The following is a 24413-nucleotide window of genomic DNA, read 5'->3' as shown; positions in this document are numbered from 1 at the left end:
ACAACCAGGAAGCGCTTTCCCGAGCAGCCACGTCACCGGCGAGGAAGTGACGTTTGGCTACGTCTGAGGTCGCTTCCGGGAAAAACTGATCTGACGTCAGTTTTGTTTCAACGTCCTAACCCAGCACAGTAACAGACTCGGGGACTCAACTGATCTGCAACCTGAAGGGTTCACAGTTGCAAGTAAAACTCCTGTAAATATATAATCATTTCGAATATTTATCTTTTGAGAATTAAAATATGTATTATTACTAATATGGCTATCTGTGGAATTACGTAAAACAATATGATTGACTCGTAAATAAATACGCAAATTTGGAAACTAAATTAAAATAGATTTTAATATTGCATCTCATGTTTGTAATCTATAAAGTTATTTAAACAAAAACAAAAAACAGAATTATTTCCATAATAAATGCTGCACTCGCTCACAATAATTAAAATACCACTTAAGAGCGAAATATCTATTTTTAAATCAGCGGAGTTACAGGGTGATGCATATGCTGATTACAGGACAGAGGCACTGAATTAAAGGGGATGCGAGGCAGGAGGCTGGATACGTAGATCTGTGAATATGAGGGGCATCAGGGAGGAGCGCTCCCTCAAACGCGAGCGGCAGTGTCAGTCTAACGTAGCAGACCAGCCTGAGAGGAGCAGCGACCAGACAGGGCGCAGCATCGGGGAATCAAGGAGCTGCGACTCCAGGAAGAGGTGCTGGGAGGCCCGAGCAAGGCAGGTAGGATGCTACAAACTGTGCACCATGTGAATGCAGAAAAATCGTCTCGTCGTCGTTATGTGTGGGGTTGGTTATGTTTAATATATGAATAGTGGTATTATTGTGATTTTTTTTATATATATTACGTTATACCCTGCGAACAGAATTTTATACTCCTGATGACGTTCAACTTTTTCGTCAGTCTTGCATACAGATACGGAAAAATAGCCTAATGTGGATACGACCTAACATCTTTGAATGTTTATTTGTAATATCGGTTCATGTATTCATGTAAACGTTTTATTCTATGGATCGCTTACATGAGCTGGAAGAGTACGTGTTGTGATGATGAAGCATCAGGTGACATACAGTAATGAAAAACTTGTCACAAATCATATCAAAAACACTATCCTATTTCTGAATGCTCCTTCATAAGTCTTTTGCTTTAATTCCGTTTTAATAATTCAGCTGTCATTTCCCAACTGCAATAACTTTGACTGTCTCAGTCAAGTCTAGAGGGCTTAATTACAGGACAGGACTGTTGCCCCACCCAGGAGCCCCATATGGAACCTGTTTAACACTGTGTGTGGGGCCACTGTTACACCCCAAAAGTAAACTTCAAAACTGGCTGTGCTGAACACACCATGTGTGACAGACTGCCACCCTGTAATATGTGGGAGGCATACAGTAGACACCCAAACCTGAGCCTGACATTACTGCCAGTATCCACCACACATGTGGTTATGGAATCCAGAATAGTTGGGGTGGGTCCACACAGTGGCACTATTTTTGCTTGCACCGTATGAAATGGGATGTCTTTTCAGAAATATAAGAACAAATGTTTGTTCTGTTAGCAAATACTGTGTTTTTCTGTTTTGATCAACAGCCTCGGATGATAAACTTGTGTAAAACAGTAATGGAACCCAACATTTGCTCTCCGTCATTCACATGATTGTCCTAACATGTTTAAATGAATATGCAAAAAGTCTATGACTAATTACAATTCTGATACTATAAAATCAAGACCTGCTACTACAAGTAATACTATTTTGATTTCCACTACATTACAGAGAAAATACTAACTGGGGTTGAAAGTAACATAAGTTCATTCCTGTTGTTCTGGGTTGTGTACCCTTGTGGTTGAAACGCACTTGTTGTAAGTCGCTTTGGATAAAAGCGTCAGCTAAATGAAATGTAATAAGGACAAGAGCATGTTCAACCACTGTCCCGAACAGTTTTACTGGTGCTTTACTTATTTCCAGTCCCTGCTAATTCATGCTGCTCTAACATATTTCAGAGGCCAACATTGATTTACTCTGTGTACTCACTCAGATTATGTTTAGACAATGACATGTATTTGGTTGTACTTCCACATGGATCCATGAGCTCAAATAGAGTATTGAACTTATTTCCAGTGAAAATAAGTCACAGTTAGCTCCACCTGAACCAGTTAGAACAGTGAAGCACTACATACACATGGAAGTATCACTATTAAAATGCCAATAATATAATATACAGGAATAAAAAGAAAAATCCTGCATAACAAATACGTCTACTTTTGTAACAGAACATTTTTCTCATATTTATCTGCTCTTACCTAAGAAATATGTTGAACATAGTATTATTTACTTGCAATGAAGTATTTTACACAAGTATAGAATACTTGGTCTGCTGCTACTACTACACACAATAATAAGTATAATAGTAATAATAACAATAGTAATATTAAACACCTATCTAGTCATTCTTTTGTCACAGATTCATTATTGTTATTAAAAAAACTCAACATGTTGCAATAAAGAAACTTGTCAGATACTTCAGTAACTCTTTAGTGAGACTTTAAACATCCGTTTTGAGCATCTGTTATAAAAACCAAAATAGCATCTGTTATGAAAATAAAAACAGAACACATGGGAGCACAAAACTAACACTGAAACATACTGAACATGGAGATTCTTAATCTTGTTTCAGAGCAAGTAAAGTCAGCTCTTCACTAGGTCTTAGAGGGCAGGGCCACCTCTTGTGTGACTTATTTTTAACCCTCCCTTTGATGAAGACACTATGCGGAGAGGAAAATGAGTGGACAGCAAGAGAAGCATGTTATTACGAAGGCCCCAAAATGGAGTCAAAACCCTGGTTCCCCTGGAGTAAAATACAGCCTTCAAGGCAACCAGTTGACTTCTCTTGAAATAGCTCGGGTGAGTAGAGGCAGCCAAGTTATCCATTACGGCCTGTGACCATGTGGAATAGGGTTTTTTCTCTGCCAGTTTTCCATCACCACCCATCCCTTTAGAGTGATTGGTGCTTTGGCCGGTGGGAAAATGCTGTGTACTGTACACTAGGGAGGAGGGGACTGGAAAAAGAGTATGATGGAGACACTGTGCCCCATGCACAGTATACAGTACAATGTCACAATAAACACTAGAAAATAAATATCTCACTTCGTCTTTATACTGAACACCACACTAATCTTTAAAAAGACTCGGACATAGATATCAAATTAGTGTTTGAATTAGCAATCAATATTTACGAGAACTATGCCCTCAGACCAATTCAAACACTAGATACCTGTCTAAGTGGTTTTAAAAATATATTGATAAAAATGTGTTTCTGTTTCCAAACCAGTGGCCTTATGCTGGTTTGACAGATAACTGGTGAATCACCATGCAGTCTGAGACTGCTATAGTCTAGAAATCGTTCAAACTCCTGATGCAAACTCTATGGAAGACCAGCAATAGGGACTTCCTCTTAAATGTCTTTGACATAAACGATCTTGCGGCGTATAATAACCACAGAGATGCAACACAATCTCATGTATCACAATAACATAAGGGACATAGCATTGTAATTAGCTTATATTGTTTGTTTGCTCTTGTTGATGTTGTTTGCCCCTCTTGCTCAGTATTAACAGACCTTATGAACCTTTAAAGCATGCCAGAGTTTTTGTTCTGTAGCCATCAGTTGCATAACAAAGACTGAAACGGTTATGGGTTAGTCAGAGGCTATTCTACTCTAATCCTTTCCCCGCTGCAATAATATTTTCCCAAAATTTGATTCTGTGGAAACTGATACATTCAGCAGCTCTCTTGTATCCAGCTGTGCTCTATTTCTATCCCATCTTTTATCCTGCTGCTAGATTTCTCTCCAAGTAAACATAGCTTTCTGTGTGTATCCCAGATGACATTTATTATGATGCATTTCAGGGCTGATAGCAGTATTCTCTAATCCATTCATGGAGCTATTAAAGGGACGAGAGGCCTTTTAAAATGTGAACGAATGAATATGGTCATTGCAATGGTGCACTCTCAAGTCAATACATGAAAATAGCTCAAAAACAAACCTTTCACTTGCTAATTTCTAAAAAGTTGCATTTTCCTTGGGACCTCTTGGTCCGGACAATTTACAGGTACATGTATTTAAACAGTGCATTAACTCATACAACGACATCTACAATAGCTGGGTGTTAAAAACTCAAAAATAGCTTTTCACTGTGAGATGGGGATTTCAGCCATCCCTTGCATTGCTTATCCCTAAAATAAAAATGATGACATGTGCTTTCCAAAGCAGAAGACTTTCATCCTTTTGTTTTCTCTCATGCAGCTAAAAAGCCTCAGTTCAGAGGAGCAGTGCCTGTGGATGGACAGTGCAGGCACCCATGGCATCACAGGAGCTTGTGGATGCGAGAGACTCTGCCACTGATAATCTGAGCCCAGGAATGGAGGGTGGACCTGTGCCCAGCGCCGGTAAAACTTGTCCTGTTCACACTCCAGGTGGAGAGGATACCAAGAGGGCCTTTCGGAAAGGCATAGGAAGGCATAATGACTATGTGAAGATCTCTGTGCCAGAGTCCAAGGTCAACCGTCTGCCCATGGAGTGGTGGAAGACAGCGATCGCTTTCTTCTATGCTGGTTTTAACCTGGTCCTGACAACGGTCGTCATCACGGTCGTCCACGAGAGGGTTCCACCCAAAGAAAGCAGCCCACCTCTTCCTGATAAGTTTTTTGACTATATTGACAGGGTCAAGTGGGCATTTACAGTAACGGAGATCAACGGCATGGTGCTGCTGACCATTTGGATGATCCAGTTGTTCTTCTTTAGATACAAGTAAGAAACATTGGTACTATTAATTGCACATGTGTTTTTCAGCATTATGGGATGTTCTATATTTTATTGATATCAGTTCATCTTTGTGGAGATTGTTGATAACTGGAGAAATACAGAATTTTAAAAAACCATGAGAAAAAAAACATTGCTGCAGAGAGAGTTGATTGGGCAACAGTATTTCCTTTTCATACTATATGTACTCTGTATGGGTTGTGACCTGTCACTGAGCTGTTAGTACCTTCCGATTACTCAGGAAGTTCATCATATTAGTTTACTGCGGCGGCTGTCAGTGAGGAGATTGCATTTCTGTCTTTTCTACTTTGGAGAGCTCTCCGTCTTACTCTTCAGAATGAGTAGATGAGTAGATTAGAAAGCAGTCTTCGCTCATTAGCGATTACAACAAAGCCAGATCCTGACTGTTTCAATATAGCTGAAAAATGTATAGTTTAATTAATTATCATGAAGTCTTCCATATCTGGTCACTTGTCTGGGAGCTAGGATGGAACAAAAATTGGTGATTTGCAACAATGCAAGCAAAATGACAAAAACCTATTTAACATTTTTAATGCATACTAGTTGGTCTTTTCTCATTGTCATTATATGCTCTGGTTGATTAAATTCAATTTGACTTGCGAACAAGATCCCTCCAATTTGACAACATGTTGAGTAATCACAATGAGCAAGACTGCCTCCGGCATTTTGTTGATTTGAGTAGATGTTTGCCATTTTGTCAATGAAGTACACTTTTTGCACTTCATATACGTTATATGAGAAGTATTGCATAATCAAAAGTTCCATTTATGACTCCATGGCGGCTGTTACTTTGTCCATTTTCAGGTCAATAGCATGCAGACGGTTCTTTTTCCTCATTGGCACCCTGTACTTGTACCGCTGTGTGACCATGTACATCACCACCTTGCCTGTACCTGGCATGCACATGACATGCGCTCCTAAGGTGAGTAGCATGCAAACATACGGAAAGGGTGTGAGCAGTTGTTTCTCGCCTATGTACTCTCAGGCACTTCTCAGGCTTGTTTTGCACAGCTACACAAGAGAAAAAACAATTAAAAAAATTTAAAAAAGCCACTTGAGGTTTGACTGCCTCAGGAGACCAATGATGTTGTAGTGCATCAGTGTCTGATCAAAACATGCGCTCCTGGCACTTGTTTGCTGGGTGGTATAGTGCAAAAGGATCAGAGGTTAGATGGTTTAGTCGTAGCTTTTTTTTCCCCCAAAATTTAAAAGTGGACAGAATATAAAAGCCGTCAGCTACTGTAAGAAGTCTACTCTGTAATTTAGGCAGCAAGTTCAAGAACCAAGATCTTATCACAATTGCATTTTCATTACGTGTCGTTGAAGATACTGCTGAACATTTTTGTTGTCCTGTAATTTCCTGCTGTCGTCACAGGGACATTACCAAGTAACCAGTGGAGACTAAAATGTCAAACTGTTTAACATCACTGGAAATTTTATGTAATTTACTTTTGAACTGTTGTAAGAAAAAGCAAACAATTTGAAGAGATTATGTTAGTCTTTGGACATTGACATTTTTCCCTTTATTCTGACCTTGATTAGAGGAAAGAAGTGATTGCAAACAAACTGGAAGACAAAATAATTGGTAATAATCAGTAATGTAGCGTGAATGTTCTTGCTGATCCGGCGTTTATTTCACTCATAACATCTTCCCTCTCCTATATCAGCTTCACGGAGATTCCCAGGCAAAGATTCAGCGAATTCTGCAGCTGATTTCAGGTGGAGGCCTTTCCATCACAAACTCCCATCTCTTGTGTGGAGACTTCCTCTACAGTGGACACACGGTGATGCTCACTCTCACCTATCTCTTCATCAAGGAGTGTGAGTACTCAAGGTTGTGCTTGTTTGTTTTCTTGTGTGGAATAATTTATGGGATTTTACCCTTAATAATACATGAACTACATTGTGTGTTTGCATTCTCAATTCATACGGGCCACAGATTGTATTATACAGCTACACATGAACCTTCTACAAACTAACACAAATATTGTATTAATATAATCATATTGATATATAATACTATATACTGCTTTTATTTTAGTAATCAAATATTCAGTGTTTGACAGCAGAGAGCTTCTAAAGCTGTATATTTCTGAATATACCTGTATGCTGGATATTTGTTGTAGCTTGATAAAGCATTTAAAAAACCTTTCAAAAAAATGCCAAAAAAGATGTTGTTTAATTGAGATTTACAAGCAGCTGTTTTAGTTTCCATTGTCATTAATATTTTGTGTTGCAATAAATTCTTCTGGTCTAGTTATATTTCACTGAAATACCACAGCATGCCTTTTTTCTTCTTTTTTTTTTACAGTTAATACTCGTAAGAACAGAGAACAAATGGATGTTGTTATAAATATTGACGGCACTCTTGTCTTTCCCTCCCTCAAGACTCACCACGGTCGTTTTGGTGGTACCATCTCATGTGCTGGCTGCTGAGTGCTGTGGGTGTGGTGTGCATCTTGGTGGCACATGATCACTACAGTGTGGACGTGGTCGTGGCCTATTTTGTCACCTCCCGTCTGTTCTGGTGGTACCACACCATGGCCAATTTACAGGTCTGAACACTGTGTGTGTGTGTGTGTGTGTGTGTGTGTGTGTGTGTGTGTGTGTGTGTGTGTGTGTGTGTGTGTGTGTGTGTGTGTGTGTGTGTGTGTGTGTGTGTGTGTGTGTGTGTGTGTGTGTGTGTGTGTGTTAACCTTGTGTATAACCTTGTTATATGAATCATCATGTGTCTCTGCTGTCTCCCTGGTGACACATGGTCCATTTTGTTCTGGGAGTTTACTTTAACTGTTCAAGCTCCATGCAAACACACGAATTAATAATGTTTTATGTTTAAAAGGATTTATTTCACGTATGTAATAATATGTAATATATAGACCATTTTCTTAAGACTGTTTCAAAATGCCTGTATGTAATTTATTGTCACTGTGCCTTCAAAATGGTGAATTGCTCCCTCTACTGGGCAAATTGTAAAAAGACAGTTTTTATGGCACTGCATCAATGCTCAATTATCTTAAAGGTAACATGAAACAATAATATAATGGTTAATATGCTTTACACTTTTACCACAATATTTCCAATCAAGAAGACCAATAAAGTAAAACACAAAAAATACAACAATGGCCATTGATTTTAGTATTATGTTCTATTTCAGTTTGTTCAAACTAATTTAACTGTTTGGAAGTCATACTGTTTATTGTTTGTCACTGGATAGTGGTTCACGGCTACTATGAGGCTTTGGCATTCAGACAATTTATTGGCAAATAGACTGTCTCTGTCTGTTAAACAAGCACTTTTATTGTCCATGATATCACTCTAAAAGAACATTTTTACTGTCTTTACAGACTCTGAAATGCTCGCCCAATAACTACCTCACCAACACCTGGTGGAACCCACTTTTCAACTTCCTGGAGAGAAATGTCCAAATCTCGGTGCCGTGTTCGTACAGTTGGCCCATCACCTGGCCGCCTGCCTGCCTTAAGAACCCCTGCAAGAAGTATTCCATGGTACAGAGCACACGAGAGGAGTGACACGTCCCAGATACCACAGCAGTGTTGCTTGATAATCCAATGAAGGGGCATCTATTCATTCAGTCTTGTCTACTGGACAAGAACATTAATAACAAATGAAAGAAATCTTTCAGCGAAATATGCCTGGAAGGATTATCATAATGTCTTTTTATTTGCAAAGGTGATTTATTCATTGATTAAAGTTCTTTAAGTCTATGTTTTTGTAAATGATACTTGTAATTGCTTCTGGTCAGTTCACACATGAATCAAGTTTTTTTGCAAAATACTCGTAGGTTTGTTGCAGTATTGTCAAGACTTTGACTTTGGATCTGCTGCTTTAACTCTTCCATTATCAAAGTGCTTTAGCACATCACAAGGTGCCTTAGTGTGTTACATGTCCGTAGGTGTACCAAAGCTGCCATTATGAATATTTTATTGTATTTCTTTTCTATCAGTTTTATTAATGTTATGATTCATTTTATATTAATTTTAGTAGCCTTCAGTGTGTATATCCCAGCTGTAGTCTCACATTGTACTATTGTATTAAAATGTAATCGCTTCAGAGGATTGCTTTTGTTTAATTGAATTAATAACTAAAGTGAATTGTTATACTTTAAAGCACAACTATACACAAAAAGTAATTTCTGTGTTACATGAAAATATAGTCAAAACCACATGCCTATCCCCATAAAGAACAGTAATGCACGGTGCTGTGTATTTATATTATAAAAAATATGCTGAATATGGATTAAATATTTAACGTGGTTTATTTTCCAAAGTTCTCACATTTTATATTTTAATATATAATTTGAATGTTTATACTAGTTTATACATTAGTAGGAAAAAGTAGTCTAGATGCTTCCCTTTTCAAAGGGGTGGGCTTTCTCATCCCTGCTATCATTCAGAGTAGATTTGGACTGCAATCAGACACAGCAACCCAACATATATAGCAACATGTACAGCCTTTTGATTTGATTTGATTTGATTTGATTTGATTTGATTTGATTTGATTTGATTTGATTTGATTTGATTTGATTTGATTTGATTTGACTTGACTTGATTTGATTTATTTTGCACAAATTAAAAAACACACAAGATCTTACAGAATAAAAAAATTCAGTTCAGTGTAGGGAGAGGCAAAAAAAAAACAGTGGGCTAATTTGGAGCCTCCACCCGATAATATTAAACATTTACAATTATAGAAAATACAAAGTTTATATGCAGAAATAACAACAAAATATAGGCTACAACAATCAAAGCAAAAACAATAAAGTTAATATAAAAGCAAAAAGATATGAGTATGCTGATGGCTGAGAGTGTATATGCGTATATTGCAGTTATGAAACAGCAGTTGAGTTATTTTTTTAAGCACCTTTTCAAGCATTTAATAGAGGAACAGCTTTTTGTTCGATGGGGGAGGCCATTCCATAATTTGGTACCCCTGTATCAAATTGAAAATTGACCTCTGCAGGTGAGAAATTTAGGTGGTAGAAGATCTGAGACTTGAGTGGTAGAGTAAGAGTGAACCTGTGCATTTACTTGAAACTAAGTCTTAAACTGTTCAGTAATATTTCCTTCTTTTGAGTATATTTTTTAAAAATAAAGACACATTTTTGAAAAACATTAATATCGTAAATGGTAAGAATTTTGAGTTTCTGAAATAGAAGTAGAGATGGACTATGTGCATCTGATCGGGTTGCAGTCAGTAGATATTGTTACATTATATTACAAACTAACAAATGGATTAAAGCACTTGCTTAAAAGACAAGCAAGAGTCATGGAGGGTTTTACACCATCTGGCAAACCAAAAGTTGTTGTTACTAATTGTTTTTTACAAATCTAGAAACCATAAGTAAATTGTGTGTTAACCATCGAATGGGTTGATTAGAGCTCATAAAGCATAATAAATGGTGCCCTACCAAAAAGTACAAATTCTCTGTTTTTTGCCGGGTCGTGGAAAGCCGTGGTGTCTCCTTTAAGACAAAATAAAGGCTGATTTAAGCAGACCAATCACAGCAGGCTACAGCACAGTCAGCCAATAGGAGGCCACTGACGGTAAAAACATTGACTCCTGCCGTTTTACAACACAGGAAGTCGTGTTGGAGAATTAAATACCTGAAATGCTCACTGAGTTTATTTTCTTTGAACTCTGACGCCATGGTTTCGCTGTCATGGCTGGGACTTCAGAGCAGCTCGGTTTTTTCACACGTCAACATTGCAGCTTTGATAGTTGTCTTGCTGGTGTGTTATATAGTTGCTTTTTATCAGAAACAACGGGACTGTTACAAAAACATCCCTCCGGGTCCGACGCCGTGGCCGGTCGTCGGCAACTTCGGCCACTTTCTCATCCCCTCTTTCGTCCAGAGGAGATTTGGACGGGGGCCAGTCAGAGCGGACGTAAACGTCATGGATGTTTTAGCAGAAATGGCCAACATTTACGGAAACGTGTACAGCCTGTTTGTAGGGAGCCAGCTGATTGTTGTGCTGAATGGATACGAAGCAGTGAAGGATGCCCTGTCGAACCATCCCGAGGTGTTCTCCGACAGACCGGACATCCCCGCTGTGACCATCATGACTAAACGCAAAGGCAAGCAAGTGTTTGCGTTCAAGGACTGTTCCACACCTCAGTGGAGTACAGTCCAAAAGCATGTAACAGACAGACGTGTGTAAACAGGCTCAGCTTTATCAGGCACATAGCTGGAAGGATTGCAATCTGTCAAGCCCTGTGATAAATAATGTTTGTGTGCGTGTGTGTGTGTGTGTGTGTGTGTGTGTGTGTGTGTGTGTGTGTGTGTGTGTGTGTGTGTGTGTGTGTGTGTGTGTGTGTGTGTGAAACAAAAACACGTTCAAATTTGGTTGAATCTAGTGAGGTGTAGTTATGTGAATATGGTCTTAGGATCCTTTATCCTTCCAACATGCTCGGGTGAAAGTGAGTTGTGGGCTGTTAACTCTCCAGTTCCTCTCACTGTGTTTGGACCCTGTTTATGTAAACGAAAGCGCAAACGTGTCTTGACTTCCCTGTTTTAAGCATATCGGGGGAACAAAGACGACATGAATGTCTGGACAAAGTTTGAGGCTTGTGGGCCTACTCTTATTGCTCTAATAGCTTTACAACAGTGGACATGGAGGTATGGTTGTGAAAGTGATGGTGGCAAATTGAAGGAGAATGACCGTGCCGGACGGGTGTTCTTGTACTCCTTTAGTGATGATTTATTGAAGTGTGGTCCACAACCTTTCCTCAAGGTAAACATCCAGTCAGTGCGCTTGCAGTGCGTAAGTCAGCACAATCACAAACTTTGGACTACACGTGAATGTCTACAGAGAGGTCTGCACTGACCCTTATGAAACTTGGACACGATGAAATTGACATCACGTGGACACACCGTCATAGAAAGCATGAACTGACCAATGGCCCGCATCACCAAATATAGGGTTTGGGAAGGACTTTGAGTCTGAAACAATACATGCACCCTTCTGATAAGTCTGTATTTATTAGTATGTTATGGTTTGATCAGGTTGAAAATAGACTTAACTGACACTGGACCTGGATGCTCTCTTTACTGGGGTTAATGAAATGAGCAATAAGCCATTTATTCTCTTTGTTTATTTCAACTTCAGGCATAGTCTTTGCACCTTACGGGCCGGTGTGGAGAAAGCAGCGCAAGTTCTGCCACACCATACTCCGAAGCTTTGGCCTGGGGAAGCTGAGTCTGGAGCCTTGCATCCAGCAGGGACTGGCTACCATCAAAACAGAGCTGCTGCGCCTGAGTGATGAGGGCGCTGCTGCCGGCGTGGACCTCACTCCACTGATCAGCAACGCTGTGTCAAACGTCATCTGCTCACTGATCCTGGGTCAGCGCTTCCATCACGAGGACCGCGAGTTCCGCACTATTGTGGACCTGATGGTGCGCGGGCTGGAGATCTGCGTGAACAGCCCCGCAGTCCTCATCAACATCTTCCCGCTGCTCTACTATTTGCCGTTGGGGGTCTTTAAGGAGTTACGACAGGTGGAAAGAGACATCACGGTGTTTCTGAAGAGGATTATTACAAAGCACCGTCAAACATTAGATCCTGACAATCCCAGAGATCTTGCAGACATGTACTTGATGGAGATGTTGGCCCAGCAAGCTGCCGGGGAGAAAGACAGCAGCTTCACAGAGGATTACCTCTTTTATATAATCGGAGATCTCTTCATTGCGGGAACTGACACCAGCACCAATTCAGTTTTGTGGATTCTGCTCTACATGGTGTTACACCCTGATATCCAAGGTAAAAGAAGCAACGGTCTGTTTGATGTATCCGTTACTGACTGCTTACACACCCTTTTGTCAAATTGAATCACTTTGTGTAGTTTGCTGAAGCAAAACTGGCCTCCAGTGGAGTGGAGTTATGTTACCATCAAATGTGATATTTGAAATCAGATAATGTCTGATAAAACCCCAGAAAATCATCTCTAGCCCAAATCTGAATTCCTGTTGCAGATTTCTAATGGAACTTTGCACATGTTGTTGATGAATAAACAACATAAAAGTTATAATTTGCACACACAGTAAAAGATTTTACAACAGTACAATTGTCAATAATAAGAGTTTTACATCATTTTAGAGCTTCAAAGTATATTTTCAAGATATTGATGGATAAAAATATAGTTACATAGAAGTGATTGATTTTTTTTTTTTTTTTTTTTTTTATGTTGGCAGACCTTGTTTCCTCATTAATGCAAAGGTCTTGTGGGGAAAAAAGGAACTGGAAATGTGCATCAGAAACCTGTTGCTCGAATACTTCCTGGTTTCAACATAAGAACACGTATGGTTCGATGATGCATCTTACCACACATTTAACCAGTTGGAGAAGTGTGAATTCACTATTGCATTTTCATACTTATTTAAGTGCCCTGGAGTCACACTTCATTTCTGCTGAGGTGACTTCATGCATTTTTTATATATGTGTGTGTATATATATAGAGTTTATCCTACTGTTTTGATTGAAGACAAGGTCCAGGCAGAGATTGATGAGGTGGTGGGCAGACATCGGATCCCGTCTCTGACTGATAAAGGAAGTTTACCTTTTACTGAAGCCACCATCATGGAGGTGCAGAGACTGACGACTGTGGTTCCCCTGGGTATTCCTCACATGGCCTCAGAGACAACAGGTAAACAACACCAATATAACCCCACCGCCACCACCCAACCACTCAGATCTCTGTTTTCTCAAAGATAAAAACTACTTGAATGTTATTTATTTGACAATCCTGATGAGGGTAGTTTTAGATTACTTAAAATAAAATTACTAATATTACAATTCACATATTGACAATAATGTATCTAATTTGCTAAGGGGGTTGCATTTAGGTGTGTGTGTGTTTTTTTTTCTCCTTTTTCAGTGTTCAGAGGCTACACTATTCCTAAAGGAACCGTTATTTTGCCCAACCTGTGGTCCGTCCACAGAGATCCGTCTCTGTGGGATGATGCGGACCGTTTCAATCCAGCACGCTTCCTGGACAGTGAGGGGAAATTGCTCAGGAAAGAGTGCTTCATACCATTTGGGATTGGTATGCCATCCTTTACTCATCAGACTCAAGCATTTGTCTCTATATTCATGTATTTGTATGCACCAACGTCGTATGATTTCACACCTATACGTCTCAGGTCGCAGGGTCTGCATGGGTGAGCAGTTGGCAAAGATGGAGCTGTTCCTGACCGTCACCAGCCTACTGCAGGCCTTTAAATTCACACTCCCAGAGGGAAAGCCTCCTCCTGCTCAGCACGGACGCTTCGGCCTGACGCTAGCACCCTGCCCGTACACTGTGTGCGTGAGTGCTCGAAACATGTAACAGTGGAGAAGATGTTACGTAAACGGGGTGGTTTGATGCTGAGGACTTCACCAAAGTCCAAAAATGTTTAAAGGTCAAGTTCTCCCGGAGAGACATTTGAAATATCCGGAAATAATTAAATGTATTTTTTTATTATACGACTGACATCCCAGATTATTTTTGTTGTTGATGATTTATAGATTATTTGCCTGATTATCCATGAGTTGTTGAGTTCGTAACATTTCAAAAGTATTGACAAATGCTGACCATAAAATGAACACAAAGACAAGGAATGTTTTATAGTTTTTAATTTGTTTTTTTAAGTAGATTTAGACTGTTATCAGTTATCAATGCTGTTTATTTTGAATGAATCGGGAAATTCAATAATAAGGTCTGTAATAAATGTTGGATATTGATATTATATATTGTAATATTGTATTAGTTTATGTTTTTATGATTTAAATAAGTGTATTCTGCTTAAGAATTTAAAAACATGTTTCCTTTCAGACTGGATGCATGGATTACTGTAAATCAATAAAAACTTCTTTTTTTTAAATAATAACTACCTGAAGTTATGTTGGGTCATGAATGTATATTTTTGGCTCTTTTTTTTTTTTTTTTTTTTTTTTTTTTTTTACTCTTTTAATTATTTTTAAGTTAATTTCATTTATTTTAGGATCTATAAACTTCTATCAAACTGGAAACATTGCAGGTCCCGGACTGAGGGCGGAGAAAATGTCACCGTGTCTCGGCCGGTGTCTTTAAAGGTAGTCAGCGTCTCCGTGATCACGTGACCGCTCACCACGTGCTACGTGTCCGTATCATTTCCCACCGTGTCCTTCAACAGGTTCAGGTCCACACACACACACACACACACACACACGAACCATGGCTTTCTTCACTCACCAGATCCACAGGGGTTTCGCGTCTTCGGCTGTCAGGAGTGTGGTTATCAAACATGTGACGATCATCGGAGGCGGACAAATGGGCGCAGGAATTGCACAAGTAAGCGACGCCGTGCCTTCGTGGAGCTTTTAGCCAAGTAGCTGGTTAGCGTTACTGACAGCCTCACAAAGTGATTATACGGTCCATCGGCTGTCATGCTTTTTGTGTTCATATAAAAAAAAAAAAAAAAAAAAAATTCTATCACTTTTTGTGAATCCTGCGCAGGTGCAGCTAAAAGCAGGTCAAGTAGGCTACATTTACAATTTCAAGTACAATTTCGAGGTATTTGTACCTTTTTAACTTGAGTGTTTACATTTGGTTCTACTCTACAGTCTCACTCCACTACGTTTCAGAGGGAAATATTGTACCTTCTAGTCCACTACATTTTTATGATGGCTTTTATTACGTTAAAAGTTAACATTAGACACAATAGATGATTATAAGAAGCTTTTGAAATGCAACGCATTGTTAAATATTAAACCAGTTGTTGTCAACCTGTTTTTCCTGACATGTTACAAATAGCTGCGTGTAGTCGGATCACATTTCTACGACGAAGTGTCGCATCAAGGAAATAAAAGTAAGAGGAAGAATTTTTTTATTTTTTATTATTATTTTGTATTTGACGAACGAAGTCTAAATGTTGAGGGTTAACCTTCTCAACTTTTTGCCTTTATTCTCTAGAAATTTTGACTTTGTCAACATCACATCACGTTTTTTTCTGCTCATACTTAAGTACTTTTTAAGTAGGGATTTTCATGCAGGGCTTTTACTTGTCATTGAGTATTTTTTACATTGCTTTACTGGTTCTTTTACTTAATTAAAGGATCTGATTACTTATTCCGCCACTGGGTAACACGAGCAGCAATTCCACATAACGAGCTCCTACTTTAAAATCACTGACAGTGACATCTGTGTTTCAGGTAATCTTGAAATTATTTCCTTTCTGAAGGTTGCTGCGTCAACTGGCCACTCGGTGACTCTGGTGGACACGAATGACAGCATCTTGAAAAAGGCCATCAAAACATTGGAAGGGAGTCTCAAAAGAGTGGTGAAGAAGAAGTTTGCTGATAAACCGGAGGTGAGCCGCAGGAGATTGACTGACAAAAATAAACGACCACATTATTAATAGGTTGAAATGTGCCAAGTTAAGTAGAGAAGAACATAATGTTGTGTTTGGTTTGTTCAAGGCAGGTGAAGAGTTCATCCAGAAAGTCCTGCAGAACGTGTCAACCTCGACTGATGCTGGCTCTGCAGTTCAGGGCTCAGATCTGGTGCTGGAGGCCATTGTGGAAAATCTGAAAATCAAACAGGATATTTTTAGTCATCTTGACAAGCTGGCACCAGCGTAAGCAAGGCTTGTTTTCTGTTGTGTGATGTGTCGGAAGTAGTTTGATTAGCAGTGGATGCTTTCCAAATTCATTTTGAAGTTCACGTCCGAGAGGGAACGAATATTTGTTGGTCTTCTTAAAGAGCAATGAAAAGGCACATTTCTGCTTTAATATTAACTTCTGTCTGTATTATGGGTGACTCATTGTCTGTTTTTTCTGCACTTTGGGTTTTAGACACACCATCTTTGCCAGCAACACATCCTCCCTGCCCATCTCTGACATCGCCAGCTCCACCAACCGGCTGGACAGATTCGGTGGCCTTCACTTCTTCAACCCGGTCCCGATGATGAAGCTGGTCGAGGTAGGCCCTCCAAAAATCAGTGTGCTTGTTTTATTCATTCATTTAACAAAGAAGAAATTGTGATTTTATTTTTTTACACACAGTAGTAGGACGTAATTTAACAGATGTAATGTATATGGGGCATCTAGCTGAAGCATATGTGCAAAAAAACAAAAGGAGAGATAAAATAGACTGTGATCATTTGTCTGCGTGTACAAGTTGTATATGACTGTGTATTCAGGACGGGGTGGTAGGTGCGAAAATGGGTGATTGTAGTTTATCTTTTTGTATAAACCCATTCAGAGTTCACATGTCCATTATTTCATAACAATAGCTCATATACCACACCTACGGTTTATCTGGGGCTGAAGAGGTTTAGAGGGATTTTAAAGGGGTTATTAAGAAAGCACATCTGCATGTCAAAACCTTGAGACAGCTGAGAAAAAAAAACAGTCTGGTCGGATTGAAAAAAAGAGTCAGCTATATATAGGCGTGACCTACAAGGCTGTCATAGTGTTATACTTATCATAATGAGGGGCACATTGTGGGAGTTAAAACTCAAGACTTTATTCAGCTTCCTCGAGTTTACAGATAACACAAATGTTTAATACTCTTTTCTTTTAAAAGAGTAAATCGAGTGACCACAACGCTCTGCATCTCTAACGATAAGATACAGTTATTAATAGTAATACAAACAGCCGGTTGCGCATGGGCATGGAGGCGGCAAGGGCAGGGTGCTTCAGTACAATGTTGAAATTGTAGTGTCTAGTGATAGCCTGCATGTGAGGTGTTTAGGGAACATTTTTTAATTACAAAAATAAATAAAAAGAATACTCTCCCCCTCTAAACTGCATAAAGATTTGTCCCGTAATGTAATTTCATTTTTGTTAAGATGGATTTAATGCAACTGATATCAATAAAAGCATGCTTCACGAACCGTCATCGAAGTCAAGGTATCATTACCTGTATTGTACATTTGAAAATTGCATTGCCCTGGATGGCATCTGTTAGGGAAGAAAAATACAATATTATATGTATTTTTTGTTCATTTATCTTTGCTCAAACAAAGGGAAACTACTAGCCAGGTTCAGTTTAGTGGTAACAACATCCACCCGATATACACAGGGACTTTTAATCATTTAATTAGAAAACAGCATCAGTTGGAGAAACCTGTATATTGGGAATTATAATGTTAATTTTTTTTTTTAAAGTTGCTAAAGTATTAATCTTCTACAGGTCATTGGCACCCCAGCTACGAGCCAAGAGACTTTTGATTCCCTCCTGAACTTCAGCAAGAAGATTGGAAAAACACCAGTGTCCTGCAAGGTAAGCTTATATACTGACGTCACGGATGTAGTCTCATACAAAACACACTGATGAGCATTATGGCCACTCACAGATGAAGAGAATAACCTTGGTAATCTTGTAACAATGCCAATGAGACACGAGGGAGAAATGGGCAGGTGGAACGACTGAGCGACTTTGACTTTGACAGCTGAGTCGGAGCGTGTACCTCTAACATCGCACTCAGCAGTATCCAACATCTGTTTATTCAGGATACACCCGGATTCATCGTCAACCGTCTACTTGTTCCTTACCTGATGGAGGCCATCCGGCTGCACGAGAGAGGTTTGCCTCTCTGTCATTTCAACATCCTTTAATATTCTAGTTTTTGATTGATTACTGTTCACGGTTGCGACTTTGTTTCCTTCCTCAGGTCATGGATCCAAAGAAGACATTGATGTTGCAATGAAACTTGGTGGTGGTTACCCCATGGGGCCCTTTGAGCTAGCTGACTACGTAGGACTAGACACGATGAAGTTCATTATCGATGGTGAGTGAAACAGCTTGGGCAGAGGGAAGAGGAAGCAAAGCTACTGGGAAAGGTATATAAAACCGATATATATTAATCTAAACCCTGTTCCTGTTTATCTTTAGGCTGGAAAGCAATGGATCCCGACAGCGTGCTCTTTAAACCAAGTGAATTGCTGGACAAGTTGGTTGCGGAGGGCAAATATGGCAAAAAGACAGGAGAAGGATTCTACAAGTACAAGTGATTTACTGTGGATGCCATCACTGAAACTAGAAGTGCCTGTGCTGCTACATTTAAAATCAACTCGTGTTCTCTCCGTCTAATTTTCTTACTAACCTCCACTGAATGTCATCTATGTATGAAAGAAGAAATTAAATCTGATTAAATATTTATTTATTTTTATTTATTTTTTTTCCAACACCTTGGTGTCTGTTCTCATTGGCAGATTGAAAGGCGTCGACTGCTTTGTGGATGCGAGTGTCTCCGAGATTGATGAGCTTCAGTTTAAAGATAGTTTGATGATGATTGAAGAACAATCCTACTGTTAGGATTGAAGATCAAATATTTATCCCAGTTCTTTGAAAATTGAGTTAACTGAAGGTTTAGGCTGTGTTGTGATGCAGCAGGATAGATGAGTGGATCAAAGGGCCTGCGAGTGCAGGTGCATTATATTAACGTAAAATACAATTTTGATGCGTGCTTTAAAACCACAGTGGGTCAAACTATGGACAACTTTTCAATATACGAACAAAGCTATTGTTATTTAATTTGTTGCAAGTGGATGAAAAATAACTTATTCTCAGCATCCTCATGCAGTCAGTCACGCCAAAGCAAGCAATGCACCTGCTAGTCCACTAGAGGACAGTGTGTCCATGTCACAGTTTTGCCTTGCTGAGGTTTAAAAAAAAAAAAAAAAAAACGTGATTAGGTTAAGGAATAAAAAAAACACGGTTAGGGTTAGGCACAAAAATGAATTGGTTATTTAGGAAAAGATGTCTTTAAAGAAATCCAAGTGGTTTTTGTATCTAACCTTAACCATGTGTTTTTTGTTTCGAAACTTAACTGCGTGGTCTTTTACGCCAAAGGCAAAGCAAATCTGTGACATTGACACGCTGTCCTCTAGTGGACTAGAGGGTGTATCACATCATTTAGATTCACCCGTGTCACAGCCATCTGTTATCAGCAGAAAATGGGACAAAGGTTGAACTCAAGCTGCTCTTAACCTTAAACAAAGCAAACAGAAATGGTGTGTTTGTTGTACCGCACAAGGTAATGACATAGAAAGAAAACGTTCACACTTTGCCTGAAACCATACAACGCTTTAAAAGTTTGTTATAATTTATATATTAATGATATTGTATCAAATTCAACGAAAGACAATGTGAAAGAAGTTGTTTGTAGTGATGAATCTACAGAGAAGTATCTGCAGCACCTGTCAGCTTTTACGGAGCCTGAAGGAGAGTTTGCCCGGCCCCAAACAGCAGCACGCTTTGGAGCCTCCTTGAGCTACAAGAGATCTCCAGAATACATCCATGGTAGAGAAACCACCCCCTTTAGTCCAGACCTGTAATGTCAGACACCGCACACACACACACACACACCGTTCTACACAGGAAAGGCAGTTTTAATATGCAACAGTTCAACTTCATACTGCTATTGTAATTCTGTCCATGTTAAAGGGGTATTTGGTGAGATGCTCACGTTGAGTCCACAGATAGAGGGTCACACATTGCGTCAAACTGCTAAATGCTTGGACACATTTTGTGATTTTGGTCTTTAAAAATGACCTGAATGTGCAGAATGAATCATATGTCACTGCTTTCACAAAGCATTTCACTCATGGGACTGGTTACCTCACCACTTGGTGTCTTCAAAGTGTCCCGTTAACCTGACATGAACACAAGGTGGCGCTGTTTGACTTTACATAGGACTCAATGGCAACGTTCAGGTTTGTCTATAAATAGAATTTTCTTCTGATCTGGGATCTTTCATGAAAATATTAGGTCAACTTTTAACACGTAACGGTTACTTCAAGAATTTTAAGCCAAGTCTGTTTGCTGTTCAACTTTTACATTACGGGACAAGAGAAAAGATGCCTCTTACTCTTGAAATCAAGTTACAAATTTTCCCCACTGTGGGATGAATAAAGTCCAAATCTAACACAATTGAAAGGTTTTCATACCCAGATTCTGCAATTTTCTCTTTTCATTATCATTACAGTAACACTATAAATGCAGATCTGAGCATCTTGTGCTTTGGGAGTTTCAATTGCTTGTTATTTTCTTTAAGCTTTTAGAAGTTTCCACAGAGAGTCATATCCAATATGTTTTACCTGTTTTACACCACCATGTGTCACTGCTGCCTATGGTTGCTTCACTTTAATCTCCAAGGATGACACACAGACTGTTACATCTGGCACATCCAGCTCCTGTCTTTCCACCACACAAGTGATCCAAATGAGCCATTGGTGCCTTTTTATTTTTCTTTAAAAAAACAAAACAAAACATGTTGAAACCGCTCAAATATGACCACTTGGGAAGCAAAATGCTTTTCCAAGATGACAGTGACCCAAAATATGATAATAAAAAAAAAAAGAAAAAAAAAAAGGAATTCATCAAGTAATACTAAAATAGAGCATTAAAATCAAAATGTTACAGAGATGTTTGCATGGAATAAACAACATGGCTAAAGACCACACTATTAGCTACCAGAGAGAAAAGACAAAGGTCCATTGCAATAAAAGAAAGACTGTCAAGTGCTGGGGTAAATATATATATCTGCTTCATTTGTCATGTTTTAGAACAATAAAATATAGGCCTCTGAGCTGTCACTCGCCTTTGTCCTAATGTTGCCTGCAAAAATACCAAGAAAATTGACATATCCTGACAGTTTTAAAAAGTACACATACTGAGCATTATTTTACATCTGAGCAAGACTCGAGGTCACTATTTGTTACAAATAGTTATCAAAAGAAGCCTTAAGTTTCAATTTCTGCAAGACGCTTCAACAAGAAAAATGGCTTTCCTGTGTCCAAAGCTTATTTTCATATATACCACTATATAAAAAAAACAATATTAAAAAAAAAAAAAAAAGTCACTAAAATATACACCAAGAAATTGAAACAAGGGTTCAAGATACAAAAAAGCATTCAAAATAAAATTCAGTCGAAAATGAAAAGCAAATCAAAATGTTGATCCTTTTTTGCACCAACTGGTCAGCAACGAACTAAAATAGCGTCTTGAAGACGTTTCTTAGACAAGATGAGATCCCTCCATCTTCCTTAGTGCAGTCTAAAAAGAGGTGTTTGGTCGGTCGGGTGAAACCCCAAATGGTCTCAAAAATCCAGTGAGAGAGAGAAAAAGGAGACAGGGGTGGGAGGTGTCGAGGGGGCGGATGTCGGCCTAATGGACTATACAAAGGAACAGAGGTGACAAATAACTTATAATAACTTAGTAACAGGTGTTTCCGAGCGTTCGGGCGGTGCAGGGGGGAGAAGTTTGTGCGCACATCACAATTGCTGCTGTTTTTCAGTGCAGTGCCTTGGATTGCAGTAAAGCTGATATTCAAACGGTAATAGACAAAACACAAGACGTCAAATTGATATTTTCTGGGTCTTCGGTGAGAGAAGGTGGTCGCGTGAGGGTGCTCCTACTAAATCATGATTGTCTTGTTCAGTTCAGTTCAGTGTCTCTACAGCAGGCACCTTCAGGAAGGAGTAGAGTCAAACCGTGAAGTGTTTTTTTTTGGTGATGGTGGTGGACTTTTGAAGGGAAGGGAGTTGGGTTAGGTGGAGTACGACGGGGGTTGGAGGAGGAGGTGGAGGTGGAGGTGTGTGTGTGGGGGGGGGGGGGAGGTCCTCTGAGAACTGGAGGCTTCAGTTTGGAGGATTTTAAGGGTCTTCATGGAATCTTAACAGGCCTCCATCTCTAGCAGAGGGCCCGTAGCTGCTGCCTTCGCTTTGCATGTGGAGAAACTGTTCCGTTTTCCTCCTGGATTAATACACAAAAGAAAAGAAAAAAGAGGAAGGAATAAAAGGAAAGACGGTTTAATCAAGCACGCTAAGTGAAGTAACTGCATGTGAGAACAGAGACACTGGTCGCATTTACATCATACGGGCAAACACCAGACAGACATCAAGATGACTCAGGAGTGACTCCCAAGTGTCTCACCATGCAAGCATGCATTCGGTTCAAGGAGGGACACATTATCTGTCATTTCCACAAACATAATCGATCATTAGTTGTTGTTTTTTGTTTTGTTTTGTTCTCAGTGTTACAGCTGATTAGCTCGACACTGCTGAAAAGGCTTTCATTCAAACACAGGGCTACAGAGGGGTTAGAGGTCAGTGACAGGATGTGGGCCGGCCTGGCTTTGATCTGGTCCAACACGAGGGTTGCCGTGACCCATCTGGCAGTGCTACGCTCCCTCTGTTGCTCATTCCTCACTCTCACTCTCACTCTCAAGTCGTGCACCCAATTGTGTTGCTTCTGGTTGACATTTAAGTTGCCGCTGCCGGTGGGCGACGGGAAAACAAGAAGGGGAAATTCTGCAGCTTTTCGAAAATATAAAACATTTACAGTCTTGAGCGCGAAAGTGTGCGCCACCCAGATCTATAGGTAGTGGACAAAGACTGTTGCCCACGTCGAAAAAAAATGCCAACACAAAAGTACAATTAACGCCACGCTTGTACAAACGTCTAATCCCGCCTCAAAGCGGTATTCAGATGGAGCCAAGTGTATCCCACAATTCAGCACAGTTTACTGCACCGCTCCAGTCCGGTTGTCGGCGGCAGCAAACGCAAGAGCTGCGTTGGATTCGGCGTCAGTATTAATACTCATGCCCAACCACAGTGATGGCAGAACCTCCGCAGGTGGTTATCCCATAATATTAGTAATATCTTACTCTACATGGGACTAATAAGAATAATATTGCGCATCTGAAATTTCATTGTTTTATATATATTTATTTATCCTGACCAAGAGTTTATAAAATGTTAAATTCTTCCAAAAAAATTGGCAGAAACCATTCAGAAATAATATCATATAATACAGATTATTTTCTGTACAGTATCTGTGCTTCTAAATAACTTATTTTTATGTTTTGTTTTTGCCTCTCGGCTCTTTGATATGCATGTTTTTTTTTTCTCCTGCTACTGGTAATACATATTTGTGGCAACGAGTACAGTAGCCTATTAGTGATTTCAAGCGAGCTGACATGTCTTTGTTAACTCAAGTGTGTCCCAGTGAGCTCCGTTTTACCTCCACAGGCCTGCGGTCTTAACAAGCACTTGGGAACTGTGTCAACTACCCAAAATACGTCTGGCGAACGGGCATCTGACGATCAACTCTCCGCACAGCGCGATCGCCACATTGAGCCAAGCTGGTAAAAACTAGCCGGGTTCATGGAACAATGTTGGTAATTATCTGAACCCGTGTGGGTCACGTACACGTTGACACGAAGGTGTCAACACGCTACCTGAATCCACTTCACAGGACATTCAAGAAATTGGCCCTCCTTTTCCTGAGAGGGAAATTGTTTGTCAAGCTGCAAAAGTGTTCTTTTCCCTCTCGTGATCTGAGCCTGAGCTAACATAACGGAGTTAGTCTCAGTTATTGACAAGCCAAGGAGAGTTATTTTAGACCCGAGCAGCATCAAATAGAATCTGTGATCAAAGTGGAGAGGCAGAGACAGAGGTGGATAGATGCCTCCTGCGACTAAAAAGATGGATGTTTTGTGAAGACGAAAAGAGGAAAAGAAACGGTATTAGTTTGCTTCTCCCCTGTGGCAAAACCAAGTGTGTTTGTGTAGGAGAGAA

General features: G+C 39.6%; 4 protein-coding genes across 10 annotated transcripts in view; 3 read left to right on the top strand and 1 right to left on the bottom strand.

The window, feature by feature from the left end:
* Positions 1–17: 17 nt before the first annotated feature.
* Positions 18–8924, top strand: sgms2a (sphingomyelin synthase 2a). Of its 2 annotated transcripts, XM_069689360.1 has the most exons (7): positions 18–193; positions 513–735; positions 4315–4818; positions 5656–5773; positions 6519–6672; positions 7240–7406; positions 8196–8924. In XM_069689360.1, exons 3-7 carry the CDS (start codon positions 4370–4372, stop codon positions 8379–8381), a joined length of 1074 nt encoding a protein of 357 aa, XP_069545461.1. In that variant the 5' UTR covers positions 18–193; positions 513–735; positions 4315–4369; the 3' UTR covers positions 8382–8924. The 2 variants fall into 2 exon arrangements, with proteins under 2 accessions (XP_069545461.1, XP_069545462.1); XM_069689361.1 differs by lacking the exon at positions 18–193 and having other exon boundaries at positions 415–731.
* A 1540-nt stretch (positions 8925–10464) lies between these two features.
* On the top strand, positions 10465–14741 carry cyp2u1 (cytochrome P450, family 2, subfamily U, polypeptide 1). Its single transcript, XM_069689357.1, has 5 exons — positions 10465–10947; positions 11979–12629; positions 13351–13512; positions 13744–13911; positions 14009–14741. The coding sequence occupies exons 1-5, from the start codon at positions 10518–10520 to the stop codon at positions 14191–14193; spliced, it is 1596 nt and encodes a 531-aa protein (XP_069545458.1). The 5' UTR covers positions 10465–10517; the 3' UTR covers positions 14194–14741.
* A 254-nt stretch (positions 14742–14995) lies between these two features.
* On the top strand, positions 14996–19018 carry hadh (hydroxyacyl-CoA dehydrogenase). Its single transcript, XM_069689358.1, has 8 exons — positions 14996–15177; positions 16067–16195; positions 16305–16462; positions 16680–16806; positions 18022–18111; positions 18342–18414; positions 18503–18619; positions 18724–19018. The coding sequence occupies exons 1-8, from the start codon at positions 15061–15063 to the stop codon at positions 18840–18842; spliced, it is 930 nt and encodes a 309-aa protein (XP_069545459.1). The 5' UTR covers positions 14996–15060; the 3' UTR covers positions 18843–19018.
* Positions 19019–21001: 1983 nt separating this feature from the next.
* The window catches only part of lef1 (lymphoid enhancer-binding factor 1), a 44661-nt gene continuing 41249 nt past the window's right edge, over positions 21002–24413 (bottom strand). For 3 of the 6 annotated variants that reach the window (XM_069689350.1, XM_069689351.1, XM_069689352.1), the window contains exon 10: positions 21002–22587. In XM_069689350.1, the coding sequence (XP_069545451.1) occupies positions 22508–22587 (80 nt within the window). In that variant the 3' untranslated portion in view covers positions 21002–22507. The remainder of the gene's footprint in view (positions 22588–24413) is intronic. The other 3 variants (XM_069689353.1, XM_069689354.1, XM_069689355.1) reach the window with 1 other exon arrangement.

The sequence above is a fragment of the Brachyistius frenatus genome, unplaced genomic scaffold (assembly GCF_029030835.1).
Source record: "Brachyistius frenatus isolate BFR_SWC_R1_liver_20210118 unplaced genomic scaffold, ASM2903083v1 Contig_7, whole genome shotgun sequence".
NCBI classification, from domain to species: Eukaryota; Metazoa; Chordata; class Actinopteri; family Embiotocidae; genus Brachyistius; species Brachyistius frenatus.
The sequence above is the reverse complement of the archived record's forward strand: the minus strand, read 5'-3'. Positions and strand labels throughout refer to the sequence as shown.